This window comes from Gopherus flavomarginatus, chromosome 3 (assembly GCF_025201925.1).
Source record: "Gopherus flavomarginatus isolate rGopFla2 chromosome 3, rGopFla2.mat.asm, whole genome shotgun sequence".
Taxonomy (NCBI): Eukaryota; Metazoa; Chordata; order Testudines; family Testudinidae; genus Gopherus; species Gopherus flavomarginatus.
The window spans coordinates 178,339,266-178,356,712 of NC_066619.1; the positions used below are offsets into that span (position 1 = coordinate 178,339,266).

The 17,447-nt window shown below is 40.6% G+C and overlaps 1 protein-coding gene across 18 annotated transcripts in view; it reads right to left on the bottom strand.

Moving 5' to 3' along the window:
- Window positions 1–17,447, bottom strand: part of CAMK2D (calcium/calmodulin dependent protein kinase II delta) — a 292,308-nt gene that overhangs the window by 122,588 nt on the left and 152,273 nt on the right. For all 18 annotated transcript variants that reach the window (XM_050944443.1, XM_050944435.1, XM_050944448.1 and 15 more), the window contains exon 4: window positions 217–271. In XM_050944443.1, the coding sequence (XP_050800400.1) occupies window positions 217–271 (55 nt within the window). The remainder of the gene's footprint in view (window positions 1–216; window positions 272–17,447) is intronic.

A 17,447-nucleotide genomic window follows, 5' to 3' on the forward strand; every position in this document is an offset into this window, starting at 1 on the left:
TGAGGAGGGTTTTCAACATTTAGATATGCAAAGCTTTGCACATGCTGTTATCACAGTGACATATACAAGTCAGATGTGTACACACAACTGATCAGTTGTGCATCATCCTGGCTATTTGCATGCACATCATGTTTGAGCTTATTTTTGCTCCTAAAAATTTTGAACATCATGTCCCCGGTGTTATGTTATACAAGCATATACAAGGCATATACTTACAAATCAAAAACTAAGTAATGGAATCCTTCTTCTGATATGCTGTCATGAAGCCGCACTATTAAAAGAAGAAGAAAAAAGAGAAACAGATTTATCTCTCATGACTCTGTTTTTTTCACTCTACCTTAGGTTTTTTGGTTGGTTGGTGTTGTGTTGTTCTCCCCAACCCTTTCTCAAGTTGTTCTTTTTTGCTTAGGGCTTTTCTTCTTGATGAGATATGGAACAAAACTGTTCATATGATTCACTATGTACTTATTTTTAGGGGTGCCGTGTTATGCCAGAGAAGCACTCTGTGATCACTTCCTATACTCCCTCCCCACAATACACATACAGCAACAGGCATGAGCAGCACTTTGCCTCTGCCCTTAGTGTGTGATAGAATTTCTGCAAACACCATCTGAAAATATATTACATTAATATTAACGCCAACCAACCAGTGTTCCAGGACAACCAGTTCTAAAGACGTTTTAAAATTTAACAAAGGCTCTGGCAGCTGTCCACCCGGCCCCAGCTCACCTCCCACTCTCCCCTGAATGCTCCGCCCTCCTTCTCCTCCCCCTCCCTTGCTTCCCACGAATCAAAATGTTCGCAGGAAGCCTGAAACAAGGAGCAGGCAGGTAAGCCGTGCGGGGCTCCAGGGAGGCATGGTGCACGCGGCCCAGTCTGGCTCCCCCTGGCCCCGGCTGAGGGCCCCCGGCTTGGGCTGGTCTTGGCCCCACAGCGCCGGCCGAGCGGCTCCGGCCCGGCCCGGGGAGTTGGGCCCCGGGGCGCCAGTCTCGGTCCCAGCGGAGCGGACCCGGTCTGGGCCCCAGGCAGTGTGGTAAGGAGGCAGGAAGGGGGTGTTCGGTGGGTTGTGGGGGGGTGGATAGGGGTCAGGGCGGTCAGAGGGCAGGGAACAGGGGGATTGAATGGGAGGCAAGGGTCCCAGGGGGCTGTCAAGAAGGAGCAGTGGTTGGATGAGGTGGTAGGGGGCAGTCAAGGACAGAGAGAAGGGGTGGTTTGATGGGGCAGGGGTCCCAGGGGGCCATCAAGAAAGAGAGGAGGAGTTGGATGGGGAAGTAGGGGGCAGTCAGGGGACAGGGAAGGGAGGGGAAATGGGTCAGGGGTCCCCAAGGGGGTGTCAAGGAACATGGGGGGTTGGATGGGGCACGACCCCCTAGTAAAGTGAGGAGGAGGGAACCTGTTGCTAATATTTTATCACTGATGCCAGGGGATTATAACCGGCAGAGAAACAAGAAAGCTTTGGACTATACAAAAGAGAGATGAAAAAAAAACAAATCTCAAACCTACACACTTCAGTTAATATTATGAGACACTGGCTTTATGTAAGTAGAAAGTAGCCAATGTTAAAAAAAAATTGTAGCTTATGCAGATAATTAATTGTGTTGTTCTTGTCAGTTTCTCAAAGTCTAGCTAAATTAACTGCCAGCAGTTTCAGTCCAGCCCTCATTTAAAATGTCTAAACAAATGATCTAAGAAATAAGTAATTGCACTCTACAACACACTGAGTCAAGTCCTACCAGATAGAAATACAACATATTTTCCTTTCCAAATCCGCTCTTTTGTTTAGTATATATGTTTTTGCTCTTGAGGTACTAATGGAGCAGTCTTCTGAATGAAAAGGGTATGGCTTGGTGTGAACTCATTTTCTCTCAGCTTTTCTAAACAGAAAAGTGAAGAGACTATAGAGATCACCACCACCACTGAAGACTCTGCAAAATTGGTGGGTACATCTCGCTGCAATAAGACTTGTGGCATGGCCACAGCTGGCCCAGGTTAGCTGACTTCGGCTCATGAGGCTTGGGCTGAGAGGCTATAAAATTGCAGTGTAAAACCTTTGAACTTGGGATGAAGCCCGGGCTTTGAGACCCCACAAGGGGATTGGGTTTCAGCTGACCTGGGCTTAAAGACTTGGTGCCATGTTTTTTTTTATTGCAGTGCAGACGTAGCATGTGATACATACAGCAGCTTTTCACAGGCTGAGCACTGACACCGAAAAGACACTGAACCTGAAGTATCCCAAATGATGTTTGAATACAGAGTAGCACAGTTGATCTTCAGAACTCATTGCCACCAGAACAAGTGCTCTGTTGCATTCAAAAAAGGATTCTCTCTCTCCCTATGGATACCAGAACACCCAAAAGTGTTACTGGTAAAGATTAACAAACAAACATAAAATTTTGGAAGGTACAGATGCCTCAGAGTATAAGCCAAATTCTAACTAATGAGGTTTATGAATAATTTTTCACTTTGTGGATGTCATTCCACAATTATCTGGTGCAAGATTTCTTGAACCTTCCTCTGAAGCAGCTGGTATGAGCCATTATTAGATATAGAACACTGGACTAGATGGACCATTGATCTGATCCAGTATGGTAATTCCTGTTTTCTTATATTCCCAGAGCTGTATGAACTTTTCACACTGCAACCTAAATAATAGGAAAACTGCCAATATTAGATACAAAATTACATTAGTAGACTTTTGAGACTGCGAATATTTCTCTGAAACTCACAGCAAAATTAACAGGTTTCCAAGTTTCATAATTTTGCTATGATTTCATAATGAAACTTGTGAAATTGGTCTCTGTTTGGGGTGAAATGAACTGTTGTGGACTCTTGTGAAATCTTATAGACTATAAGGAGTTTAATGGAACTCACTATTAGGTTATGTTGGGTTCAAATGATTTTTTTAATAAAGTAGTGATTACTAGGTAAAGTAGGTGAAAAATTATATTTGGAGAACTACCCTGCAAAAAGGCAGATATCCCCTTAAGTTATAATTGTGTGTGTGCATTCTCCTCCTGTAAGTCAACAGGAAACAAAAACAAACTTGTGACAACTAACCAAGTAGCTGTGGATAATGCTGTAGTTCTTCAGAAATACATCATGGTTCAAAGCTAAGTTCACACGGCCTACAAAGACTCTAGCCATAATACTAAGGCCATGGCTACACTTACAGTTCTGCAGCGCTGGTAGTTACAGCTGTGTTCGTACAGCTGTGTAGGGCCAGCGCTGCAGTGTGGCCACACTGACAGCTACCAGCGCTGCAGTGTGGCCACATTTGCAGCATTTGCAGCGCTGTTGGGAGTGGCGCATTGTGGGCAGCTATCCCAGCATTCAAGTGGCTGCAACGTGCTTTTCAAAAGAGGGGGGTGGGGTGGAATGTGACAGGGAGCGTAGGGGAGACAGAGAGTAGATTTTTGGAGCTGACACTGTTCTCAGCTCCCTGCCTTGCAAGTTGTAAGGACTGGAAGATACACAGTGCCTACCTTCAATCATTTTAAAAGTTTTGACCTTTCCCCCACCTGTCTCTTATTGACTAAATGCTAATTATGCACTCCTAAATAGCCGTCAGACCACATAAACAGTTGCTCAACATTACCCCTCCCCCCTCTCTCCTCAAGCAAACAGCTTTGAACATTCCAAAGCAATTCTCCTGCCTTCGCTGGCTCGCTTGCTGGAGCACAGAGCAGCTGTGTTTGTTTTTTAACAAGTAGCTACGGGGAGATCGGAGTTCAGCCATTCTTCTGGTTTGTTGTGGACAGGAATTCTGGGATACCTCCTTATACCCCGGAGGCCAATAAAAGCGCTGGTGGTGTCCACACTTGCTGACCAGCGCTGGAATCGCTACACCCGAGGCAGACCATGTGTACAGCCAGCGCTGCAACCAGGGAGTTGCAACGCTGGCTGTGCTTTGCAAGTGTGGCCACATCCTGAGTTGCAGTGCTGTAACCCCCTCACCAGCGCTGCAACTCTCCAGTGTAGCCAAGCCCTAACACAAGCATACAAAAAAGAAAGAAAGATAAATGGTAGAATTATAATATGATCTGATTATAATGTTATCCTTCCCAATAATTATAGAGTAAAAGTATAATGTGCTCTCTCCGTTTTTATAGAAAGCAATATTACATTTTGCTGACAGGCTATCCTTTTGTGTGTGGAGGGGACTAGGGGATGAGGAAAGGTTGTTACAGTAAGAGGAAGGATTTTGGAGATGGAGCATCCTTCAATATATACTATATTTACCCTATTCTGTCATGTTTTCTCTATTCTACTATTGTTTGTTTATTTTACTGCACCCAAAATTGTGCTAGGTGCTTTACAGAAGACAAGAAGAGATGTGATCTGTGCCAGAAAAGTGTTTACATTCTAAGGATTCTGCAAACAACTATACAGATTAACAACTTTACACACACACGAAGAATCCCACTGAATTTACTGGAACCCTTCACACAAGTAAAGTTATTTATCTGTAAAAGTACTTGCAGATTTTTAGCTGTGACTAGCAAGGGTGACGAGTAGGCAGTAGATGGGGTGCAGATGCATAAAGGTCACAGATATGTAGTCATGCAGTTGCAGTGAAGCCTTATGGACATCATGACTGTTCTAGTCTGTTACGATTGCAAAGCAATATTTTATAGGCTTTTTAAAAGAATTTTACGACTATGCATTTTGATAATTTTTCCTCTGCAAATTTCTAATTAAACATAAACCAGTTATATTTATGTGTAAATCAGAGTCATCCCAAACTCCAAGCATCTTTTATTTGCTTCATTTTCCTTGAAAGGATGTTTTACAAACTGGACTGTTCAAAGGGAGCTTTAAGAGATGTGAAACTACGCGTAGAGCCAGACAAAAAAGAGTGCTGCAACTTGTGTGTACGGGAACTGACATATTTCACCCAGCTCTGATAGTGAGAGCAGTAGAGCAATCACTGCTTGTACATTTGCACAGGTTACTTCTCTTTCTGTTTCATTAAGTGTCAAACACTCACCTCAACAGACAACCTAAGAAATCTCCAACAAGTTCAATGCACTTTTGAAGTCACATATAATCCTTTTTACAAACTAAAATAGTGCAGGCCTGTAGGCTTACGAAAAGTGTCATACCTTTTCAATATGAAATAATCCAATTGCATTACAGCATTCAGCATACTGGATCCTTTCATTCTAAACAGGTGACCTATTAACCCTTACAAAAATGCCCACCACTCCCCTCAAAACTGTTTGTTCTCATGGTTTCCAGGTGGGAACAGCAGTATGAAGATTAGATATGGCTTCTACCAGTGGAGAACCACAACAAGTTAGGACTCTTACCTGGAGTCCCACCTGCCCTGCCTTGCCTCGCTACTGAAAGAAAATTCCCTTATTTCCTGCATGTACCCTTCACACTCAGCCTCCACCCGTTGGCTCACCATTAAACTGGGATACTATCAATCACAGAATTAATAGTACCTAGGAATGCTCATCTGTTAGGGGTCAGGAGGGAGCTAGTAAACAGACTGAGGGAACTAGCAAAAGGATTTAGAGGCACTTTGGAGTTCTGATTGGATTTTGGTAGGGGGGAGGAAATAGAGAAGAAAACAAAAATAGAATGGATTGGGTCTCTTGTACAGGGGAGGGAGAAGCAGGGGAAAGGACTTAATTAGCACACAGGTAACTGGGAGCATACCTTTTGAGAAGTGCCTAGAATGAAGGACAATGAGGGGCATTAAATCTGTAAAATGAGGAATATAATGTAGGACAATCTTCCGCTTCCCCTAAAAAAACCAACCCTGTATCCCTCCACTGGCTCCCAATATCCCCACTTAGACTTCTCAGTCTGTCTTTCTCATACAAGTCTGTCGCATCTTTCAGCTTTATGCGGTGGGCAAAAACAAACAACAACAACAAAAAACAATTTTAATACTTTACCTTTAGTGTGGGCGATTCCCCCCACCATTCAACTCAATGTAATTTTGACTATATGCAGTTTTTGCTTTACATGCTAACCGCAGAACGGAACCCTCGCGTAAGATGAGACTTGCCTATATTGTCTATTCCTCTTACCTGTTTTCTGCCTCAGACACGAGTGAGTAGGCACAGTACTGGCAGATCATGGACTTCAAATCTATTCCAGGGTTCCATAGTAGCAGTGGAGGAATATAGCAGTAGAGGGAGCAGAAGGGAAGGAAGTGCACACCAACTATACCCACCAGAGCTCAGCCAGATTTACAGGCATCTATGAATCAGACAGCCAGGACAACCAAGAGGATTAGTTTCAGGAATGTCTGGAGAAATGGTGGGTCAGCAGGACAACCCTCCCATAAAATCACCTTGAGGAGTAAAATCTTGAAAAATGTGAGAGGCTTGAGAGGGTTAGTTAGGACCAGAGGACAGTGGAGGGATGAGGAGCCTGGGAATGAGAGTATACTTCTAATTTCCTTCGTGCTAGTCCTTCGTGCTTAGTCACTATTTACTAATCCACAGTACTCTACTGGTTAAGAGGTGCATGTAACATTTTATATTATTTTTCTGTTCAGGAACCCTTTCAACACCATTTATCTTCCTTCAAATTAATCTGAAGACATACACATGGGACCACCAAATACTATTTTTCATTCATTTCTGCCAAAATACCTTAGAGAGGATTTCTACAAGAATGAACTACTGTGACAGTCTGTACCCTTACATTCACCATTTTTACAAGACTATGATAAATTTTGTACAAAGTATGCCTTGTGAGGTATCATTTTAAAACTCGTAATCTGCTGAACATTACTGTCCTGGTAAAATATGTGGGGCAACATTGTATGTAAAATATCAGAGCGGTAGCCGTGTTAGTCTGGATCTGTAAAAGCAGCAAAGAGTCCTGTGGTACCTTACAGACTAACAGACGTTTTGGAGCATGAGCTTTCGTGGGTGAATATATCCTGCATCCGACGAAGTGGGTATTCACCCACAAAAGATCATGCTCCAAAACGTCTGTTAGTCTATAAGATGCCACAGGACTCTTTGCATTGTATGTAAAGTTTATCTAAATCAGTGTGTGTCTGGGAAACTCTATTTGAGATAGAAAATGATATGCACAAGCCTTGTTATTAATGAAGTTACAGACTTTATATGAGCTTGTGTTGTCTAGGAAGGTGGTAGGCAGTACAAGATGCACATTTCTGGGGGGAAATCTGGGACTGGGAATTTTCTGGTGTCACTCTATAATGTAATTCAGGGTGGCTATACTCTTGAAGTATAGATGGGAATAACTTACATGCTGGAAGCTGTATGAGAGCAAGCCAGTGAAGCAGTGTAAAAGGCACCCCATGTTGGAGAATTGAGGGGACACAAGTAACTGTTCAACAGTCCAAATCGTACCCTGGGTAATGTCACAGCTAGTCAACTGCAGAATCTTTTAAATTGTGTTAGCCATTTAAATCACACTGCAGAAGAACTAAGAAACAATTCTTACGTGTTTTCACTACAATAAACTGTATTGGCATCAATGGTTCAATGAACGACAACATTGTTCATAGAAACAAATACAGACTCAAGCTACTCCAAAACCAGTTTGTATTCAGAAACTAAGCTTATGAAGCAAGCATGAGGAGGAGGATTTTCAGATTTCCCCAGATGATATCTTAATATATTAAATAATATTTCCATGCATATATGAAATTTTTAAATAGGGAAATCAAATAAACTTAACTTTTTCCTTAATAACATTTTGCTTTAGAAAACATCTTGTGTTTATACAATACTGAAGAGAAAAACAGTTCTTGGTTGACTCTCTGCCCAGAACTTCTGCTGAATCAGAAAAGCCAAGTCTGTAGGTCCAAATCAGAATGAAGGGATAGTTTGGCTGGTTCTGCAAACTAAGTGTTTCCTGCTTCAGATGCATTGTTTGCCATGAACGGAGTATACAAAGAAGATGCTCCAGTAACACACATCTATTCATTCATAGCCAATGTAGGAACATAAGAACTAAAATATCAAAGTCACGAAAATAATGTAAATTGTAAAACATAATGGATATTAAAAATACTTAAACACCAACAGTACAGAAACAGGAGGAAATAGTTTGGATATTAAAGACAGCTTATTTTGAATCTTTCAGCTCCTCACATTGGCTTGATTTTTTCAAAGTACCTTTATGGCCTATAGTTATTTCTGTTTGTTATTTTCTGCAACCCAATATTCTGCCATTTTAAGAGCCAGGGACTTGGGGCCAGCCAGCTCTGTTTGTTTATCTGAAGCAACTCCGGAGGAGACAGGTGTTCCCTCTAAAGAACTGGGCTGTCAGTAAGAAAGTAGAAAGCAGAAGCAGTAGGAGGTTCCCTCGAAGAGATTTCCAGAGTGCCCTGGAAGGAGAGGTGGTGGAAATCTGCTGCAAAAAAAGGGGCTTCCCAGGAGCACACAGAAAAGTATTCCACAGAGCAGGAAAAGGGGCAAAGAATGTGCCAAGAGGGGCTGAAGTTATGGTTTCATATATTTGGTTAGGACACGGTATGACCACGGTTGAAGATCAGAACAGAAAAGGAGACATTAGAGGGGGAAATGATCCTTTGTGTCTGATTTCTTATCTATTGGATACTGTCAGATTTGGAGTCTTTATTTTTGAACCTCACAGGCATATATTTTTCTTAATAAATTATCCCCAAACAAATGTGTCACTGAAATGAGGCGTTTATTCTTTCAATGGACAATCACATTCCCCAAGAACCCAGAATTTGATAGGAATAATGAAGTGAGACAGTAGATTAGTTCACCTAAAAGTTCCCTTGTATAAAGAAAAATAATCACATCTAAAAAGTGGTGCCTAGATTTCTTTTTGTCATACTGTTAAACAAAATGATCACAGTATGTTGAAGAGAACAATGATAAAGTGCATATCTGAAAGAATCGCTTTGAAAAAAAAATCCATTTATTTTAGCTTCTAGTTATACCAAGAACAATTAAAGAAATACTTTGATTTGCCTCACAAATTGTGAGACTAAAAAGGTGCTTTGTGATTCACATTCTTCTTGTATTTTATATTGGTAGCTAATTATCTCCTATATACCAGTCTCCTATATCCAAGCCAGACCTCTCTTCCGATAACTGTTAATAACAATCCATTCTTGTTAGCCAAATATCACTAGGATTAGGAAACAGTACCCCACGTAAAAGAAATTTGAACTCTACCTTCACATGAACAACTTTATTTTAAACCTAGTATGTACTACAGTTAGTGTAACAGACTTCAGACATCCAGAACACTAAAATGCATGCATATCGTCACAGTTCAGGGCAATTGTGTCTGTATTCCCTATCAGTGGCCCAGCAAGGGCACCCACTACATTCCTCAGCTGTTGCTTCTCTTGAGTGGAGACTCGTGTCCCTCTGGCTTCCAACTGGGGTATTTCTGAGCTGCACAGTTCCCTGCCTTGCCTTCACTCTGTACTTCCCAGCACAGGCAGGTTTCTCAATGATACATGCCTAGTTTCTTCATTAATTACAGAGAAAAAACAGTAAAAATATTAAATATCCTACACAAGTATCCTACACACACGTCCTACATCAGCTTACAAGAATAACACTAACCCTAACGTGGTTTCTGGCAGGACAAGTCATTCCACACTTCAACCTGGTGGAGTATTTGTGATTTCCAGTTCATCACAACTTCAGCTCAGAACAAGCACACTCAGAACATGTTTAGATGATCCTTTTATACAGATCAGGGGTCTTTGATCTGGAGTTTCCAGAAGCAGGTAATTAGTACACAATGGGTCTCTCCTCTCCTGCACTTATCTTCAAAAGGTTTGCTTTGGAGGAGAGAATTTCCATTCCCCTTAACCCAAGATCAGACATATATTTGTTCCAAAAAGACCTTTGAAGGTCTCAATACCTTTCAAAGACTGCATTTATCTTGTCTTCCTGCTAAAGAAGTTCCATACACTCTCACAACAGTACATAAACATTTGCATTTCTAATTCACTGTACCCCAAAGGTACTGACCCTAATTCAGTAAGATTGAATTTAATTCAATAGAGTTCATTCAGGATATTGTCAGTCTGTCACACACATCACAGAGAGAAGCAGCACTTGTTAAGACTGAATGAAATATAAACCATGTGCCATAGACAATGAAAGTGTGTGAGTTAAACTGCAGAGGTCCCTCCTACTAAAGAAGATGCTCTAAAACTTCTCCAGTCACCCTGTTTATTAATACAGCATGGAAGGGAATTACATTGCAATACTTCCAGCCTTATTTTACATATTGAGATGAAAAATAAACAGGATTCTTTGAGTCCCCTCTCTTGCCCACCCTAGAGTATGTCGCTTACCAGCCATCACTGCAGATCAGTCAAATTAAAACTCTAACTTGAATTAGTGTATTACTAGAAAGGCACACGCACATTCATCAGTAATGTACATGGAGCTGTAAAAGACCAAGAAGGCAAACAATGACACAGCCTTGTCGCTAAATGTCGGCATGTGTAAACGCTCTTTGTCAGCAAAATACTTCCAGCCCCGTGAGCGGAGTTCGCTTTGTCGGTAGGAGAGCACTGCTGCCGACAAAGCCACATTCATGCTGCCACTTGCCATGGCAAAACTTTTATCTGTTTTATGGGGGGATGAGGGCAGGCGGCTTTTTTAAGTACCCATGGAAGACAAAAGTTTTGTCAACAACTTGGCAGTGTAGACAAGCCCTCTGAAACAGATGATGACATCAGACTCCTTTAGACAGTTTTCACTCTAGAGTTCTTGCTCCTGTGCTGATTGACTGTTTGCTCTACCCAGCCACTTGATGCCCCCGCCTCCCCTTTGACACAGTCACTTCACTTCAGCCTCACTCCTGCCCTATGTGCTCTACTTTTTCCTTCAATATCACCTCTTCCTTTCTTTGTCTTTCAGCTCAGCTAAAGCCTCCTAACACAACTGTATGTCAATTCTGGTTGGGACCCAGACACAGCCATGATACAAACACGTAGCAGCAGCATGTGTGCTGTGAAATAGAGGTGGCAGCTCTCCAGGTTACTGTTGTATAGATGAAGTAAGATATCTGGCAACTTCCCTACACCACAAAACCGGGGGAAGGGGAAGGTAAGTGCATTAATCACAGATCAACACCCTCTGTGTTTCATTGGTAACTGGCACCAGGGGTGCTGCCACACCCCCTTGCTTGAAGTGGTTTCCATCACATACAGGGTTTAGAGTTGGGTTCAATGGATCTCAGCAACCCCACTATAAACATTGTTCCAGCACCACTGACTGGCACTACTCCACTGTGTGTAGGGGAGGATTCCTTCCTCAGCTCAAACCTCTGAAACCCAGTGAGTACAGCTGAGATACTTGCCAATGTTGTTAAAATAGGGATTTGCCCTTCACAATGTCTTTTTTACTGGCTCATCCTGTAATTCCACTCATGCGAGTCCACTGAGGTTTGCTGCTCTCTAATAATAATACTTAGCATTTACAGTACATAGTGCTTTACAAGCATTAGTTAATGAGGGCTCTTGTCTAAGGGATTTGAGATATTTAGAGGCTAATCTGGTGAGATTAGCTATGGTACAAATGCTCAGGAGCAACTGATTTTTGGAAGATATTTACACTGTGATTATAATGTGATATTTTGTGTATCTAAAATAATATTCTTCTGCCATGCTGACAGAGTACACATATTGTATATTAAAATATTTACTATGGTTTGCAAAAGCCATTTATTCTGCAGTGCTGCGAATGAACCTATCTTCAGCACTGATGTATGAGAATTGTACAGCATTCAAATTCATTCAAAAGATAAACAACTTTTTATTACAGCACTAGTACACAGTCGTTTGTGGTCACAATTGGATAACAATCCTCTTAAGATGCATATTGACTAGCATAAAGGGAAGAGGCAGCAAAATATGATTAGGCATTTTAATAATTGGACAGAATGCATTTGTCCCAGAGGCACTGTATCATTAAATGTTAACTTGTATGAACAAAATTCCACCTATTCTAAAAATACTCAACTGTGCCTAACAGCCAAGTGTTGGGGGGACAGAGGGCTAAATTTTTGTATCCTGAGTAAATGACGGAAATTTTTCTACTTCGAGCCTCCAACAAATTCTGCACTTAAATTTTACACTGTTACTCAACAATAATATAATTATACCACTTTTTAAAAAAAATAGTTTTTCACTACATTAACTTGGGCAAAAGACTCCTGCGATGCAGACAGAAATACAAAATTATCCCAAGACTGGCTCACAGAATTAGTGGAACTGAACTCATATGAAAAAAATGTTGGGCCAGATACTCAATTGAGAGTCACACAAAGGCATGTAATTCTGGTCACAAATGACCAGTCAGGAATTTCCCCAGTGCATGAGAAGTCTCTGCTGCCATAAAGCTGGCAAATGGAAAGCCTGCAATGAGACCACTTCTGAAATGTAGGGTGCATATCCGAGAAAAACGGGTTTGGGAAGGAGCAAGTAGGTTGTGTGGCCAGGAACCCTCTGAGATGCTACATTAATGGTACAAGTTTAAGCAGCGCCACACCTCAACTCTTCTTAAGATCAGAGTGCCAATGACCAGCTCCCTGGCACTCTTGTCTGCACTCAGTGGAGCTTGGCCATAGGACCTCACCTGACCTGATCCACAAGTTGCAAAACGATTTGCTAGAATTTAATTTGATTTGGGAAGACATAAATAAATTATGAAATACAGACAGACATTGTGTGAGGTCTTATTGTATGTAAGAAGTTTTCAGGGAGAATAGCTGAGACTACCCGGATGCATTTTTTCTTCATTTTGTACAGTACTTTCAGTCTACATCATACACATACTCACACAGCTTCTGAAAGAACTGCATTCTTAAACGCTTACTCATGTTTAGTAGTACCTTATTTAATTGGAAATCCCACTGAAGTCAGTGGAAACGGGGCATAAAATCAATTGTTTAAAAACAATACAATTTTTAAAATATAAATCAGATTTTAATTTAAATTAAATACAAATTTTTTAAAAATAAAACTATTTAAAATTAAATTTGAAATTATAATAACTTGAGTTGAGGCCTAAATTTGCTACAATCTATTCAAATCTTTTAAAAGTAAATGCATTTTAAAAAATTAAGCAGTATATGCTGGTTGCTATTATTTAAAAGAAAGTCAAACCACTGAATTGACGGAAGTCATTGGCTAAGCACCTGAGTTTGTTGAAGTGCTAAACCAGCTTTTAACAACAGCAGCCTTGTATACAGATATGGAGAGAATATTTTCTTCACTTAAGTTTATTCAACTAGTTTAGCTCAATGTCTAGTTCAGCCAACGTTAAAAAACCAATGGGAGTTAAAAAAAGTAGAAAAGTTTGTTGTCTTCTTCCAATCTATGTATAATAATTAGGTGTGAGAGCTGAGCTCTACTAGTTCTAATATCTTGAAGGACCTGGTGACCAGAAACAATAAGCTCAAGTCATAAACTAGATACTCTGTTTAATAAATCAGTTAGTTTTAAAAGCAAAACATGTTCTTACAGACTTTTTGATAAGCTATTGTTCTTATGCATCCAGCACATTTAAGGTAGTTTTATTTTACAAATAAAGAATTTGAAAATGCTGGTTTAGTGTATTTTTAATTGAATTTCATTTTCAGTCCAAACAGAGATTTACACAAAGCACAAGTAAAAAAAACAATTATTTAATAAAAATGAAATGTATCATTTACCATCTTCTAACATAAAAATGTAAAAATTAAGATCTGAATAAATATGTTATATAATTGCTTAAATAAATATGTATAAATACAGTGTATTCTGATTAGCAAAAAGCATAAAATTTACTATATTTAGTTGCAAATCAACATATTTTAATGGTTACCAATCAATGACAATCAGCCTTTCTTTAGGAAAACTAAGAGTTACAAATGCAAAAGAAGATTAAAATTGATTATTTAAAACAAGATTTCCTACTTTCTGTTTTAAATGAAACCACTCTGAATGTGAATACTCAAAGAGTAAGGTACTACTCCGTGTAAGAACATCAGAATTTGGCGTATTGTGTTTAATAACTGTATTTTTACAGGCATGTGCAGAAGGAAGTTGGAGTATTATATTTGGGCAGCATTTTACTTTTTGAACACTATGCAAGTATTTGAATCATTACTTATATACTATATTTTTGATTGGTTTCTAAACATTGGGCCAAATTCTGTTTTCCGTTATTCCGATGGGACCCACCAACTTCAGCGAACTTTTACAAGTATAACTGAGGGCAGAATTTTACCCTATGATTAACGAGACGTTGAGAGCCACATAGTGATCTTAATTACATCCATGCAACCCCAATGAAATCAAAAGTTGCATGAGTATATAAAGCAGAATTTGTCTTTTTTATGTATAAAATCAGTCTCTATGTGTTTATGTATGCCTTACCTTTTCGCTTCCTTCACTGTTGCATTTATTTATTTCTCTTTTCTAATCAAGATTAGACAAAATGGTAAGTAGAAATATGTACACCTTTCACATTAAAGCCAAAATATACTCAATTTGAGGCTTTAATATGGTCTGATAATTTGCTGAAGATTACAAGAGCTTTGCAACTGACTTCAATGGGTCCAGATTTTACCTCGTGTGAATCTTGAAGACTACTTAGACCAGTGCTCTCCAAGATTGATGCTCTCAGATAAAAATAAAACTAAGTCTCTAGCTGCAACAATTACAATGAAAACCTTCAGAATTTGAATAGAGTGTAACGAAATCAAAGATGTCTACTTGAGATTGCAGAGAGCCTGAAACAATAACTTTGAGAGGTGTAAACTGCTAACTCAGATGCCAACACTGATGCTTTAAATATCAACATTTTTAACTATTTCATTGCTCATGAAAGTATGTAAGCAAAGAGAGGATGTGTAATAATATAATGGTCTATACAAGAATTTCCAGAAGTGTTAACTAGTGAAGGACTAAGTACAGGACAAGGAAAATGTATAAATTAAGTTTAACAGATTTTGAACAGCACATAGAAAAACTAAAAAAAGAGAATGCAATTTGTTTCACTTTACTGAAGGAAGGGCTCAGCTTTCAAGTTTGAGTAAGACCGGCTTAGATTACCCCTTCCTACCACATTACCTGTCTCCATTCAACATGTCTGGTCTCGCCTTTCGTGCCTTCTCAGAAAGAGACCTTTATATTTGGACAAAAATGTTCAAATATCTTCTAGCGCTGATTTCTCACACCATAGTGGAAACTAAAAATCCATATGCAAGGACAGACTTTATGTCCTTCACTAATTAAAGGTGCAGTGCTTTGTCTGTCTTGATGACCTGCTGGATAGCTCTACTTTCTATGGTATAGGAAATATGGATTTGGAAGGAACTTTATGACCCTTGCTTTTCAGGTTGGTTAGTATGGAATCATCATGATGGTCTGTGGTTTATCAGCTGCAGAGACCCATTAAGAAGAGTAAGAGTACAGAACTGACAAGTAAAGTTCACTGAAGAAGAGGGCAAAAGACAGAATGAAAAACTGGATGAAATCTACTGCAATGGACAAATTTCCCTGCATATGATACTCAGACCGACCAAATCTACCCATTAGTTACTGCAATGGGAAGATAAGGCTCTCTCTCCTCCCATTGTACACTTTTACCATATCCAAATGGGGTGAAAAAAATTGGAACACCTTGTGAGGGGTTCTCTGCAGGGTGCCACTTGGAACTGGGGTACCACTGAGCCCACCTAACTCACCAGCCTGGGCTCTATTTACACTGTACTGCTGTGACAGGCTCTCAAGCCCCCTCCAGCAGTAACCATGGGCCTCACCCCCTGCATCTGACCAGTGGGCAGACATGACTGTGCCTCCTCCTCTGCCACTTTTGTGCCCAAGGAGGCCCAGCCCAGCAAGGTCATGCTGTCAGCAGAACATGGGGTGTGGGAAAGTGGAGCAGGAACTGCCTCATGGTAGGATGGTCTTGGTGAGGATGGTCTTGGTGAAGGTGCTTGGTGGTCCCTAAGAGATGAGATTTCTATTCTTGGTGCTGCCTTCGCCAGTGATGCCCTGTGTGACCTTGGGCAAGGCCTCAGTTCCCCAGCTGTCACACAGGGATAATAATAACCCATTATGCAGGGATAAAATAACCCATCTCTCTCTCTCTCTCTCTCTCTCTCTCACACACACACACACACAGGTTGCTTGTAAACAGCCTTACAGAGAGATGTCTCAACCTAAAAAAGGAAAATTGACAACTAACACTGCCAATTCCAAGATAAGTAGACTGTTGATTATTTTGTCACTGAGTACAAGCAGACTGCCTCATGTTTGATCTGCAAAGACAAAGTTGCTGTTTTAGAAGACTACAATATCAAATGACATTACACAACAAAATATGCACAGCAATGTGATAAATATCAGAGAGAAGAGAGATATGGTCTTACAACTGAAAAAAGGATTAGAGAAGCCGCAGCAGCTTTTTCAGAAAGCAAGAAAAGAGTCAGAGTCAGCAGTTTCGGCAAATTATGTCATGAGTGAAATGACTGCAAACTGTGGGAAGCCATTTACTGATGGCGGGGAGGGGTCAAGCACCCACCGGGCAGAGGGGAAGTAGGCGCCTGTGAGTGAGATCGTATGTCCCGATAGGAGAAATGTTTTCAGCAATATCAGCCTATCACCAAATACAGTAGCAGAGCTGTTATAGTATCTTTCCCCAATCTGAACCTTAGAGTCCAAAAGTTGGGGTACCAGCATGAATTCCTCTAAGCTTAATTACCAGCTTAGATCTGATAAGCTGCCACCAATCAGGACTTGGAGTGCCTGATAAACTCTGGTCCCCCCAAAACCTTCCCTGGGGACCCCCAAGACCCAGACCCCCTGGATCTTAACACAAGGAAAGTAAACCCCTTCCCTCACCGTTGCCTCTCCCAGACTTCCCCTCCCTGGGTTACCCTGGAAGATTACCGTGATTCAAACTCCTTGAATCTTAAAACAGGGAGGAATGTCCCTTCCCTCCCCCTCCTTTCTCCCTCACCCAGAGGCAGTACAGATTCAAGCTCCATGAATCTAAAACAAAGGGATTCCCCCTTCTCCCCTCCCTTCCCCTTCTCTGTTAAGTACAGACTCAATTACCTTGAGCCTCAACAAGGGGAAAAAATCAAACAGGTCTTAAAAACAAAACTTTTAATAAAAAAAGAAAGAAAAAGGTAAACGTTCTCTGTAATTTAGATGGTAAAAGTTACAGGGTCTGTCAGCTTATAGAAACTGGAGAAAAAGCCTCCTCCAACAGAAATACAATTTAAAATACTTCCAGCAAACTACACATTTGCAAATACAGAAAACAATCAAAAGACTATAACCGCCTTCTCTACTAAATACTCACTATTCTGAATATATAAGAGACTGTAGCAGGGAGATTGGCAAGAAACCTGGTTGCACGTCTAGTCCCTTCCAGCACCCAGAGAGAACAAAGCAAAACCCAAAAAACACAAACAAAGGCTTCCCTCCACCGACATTTGAAAGTATC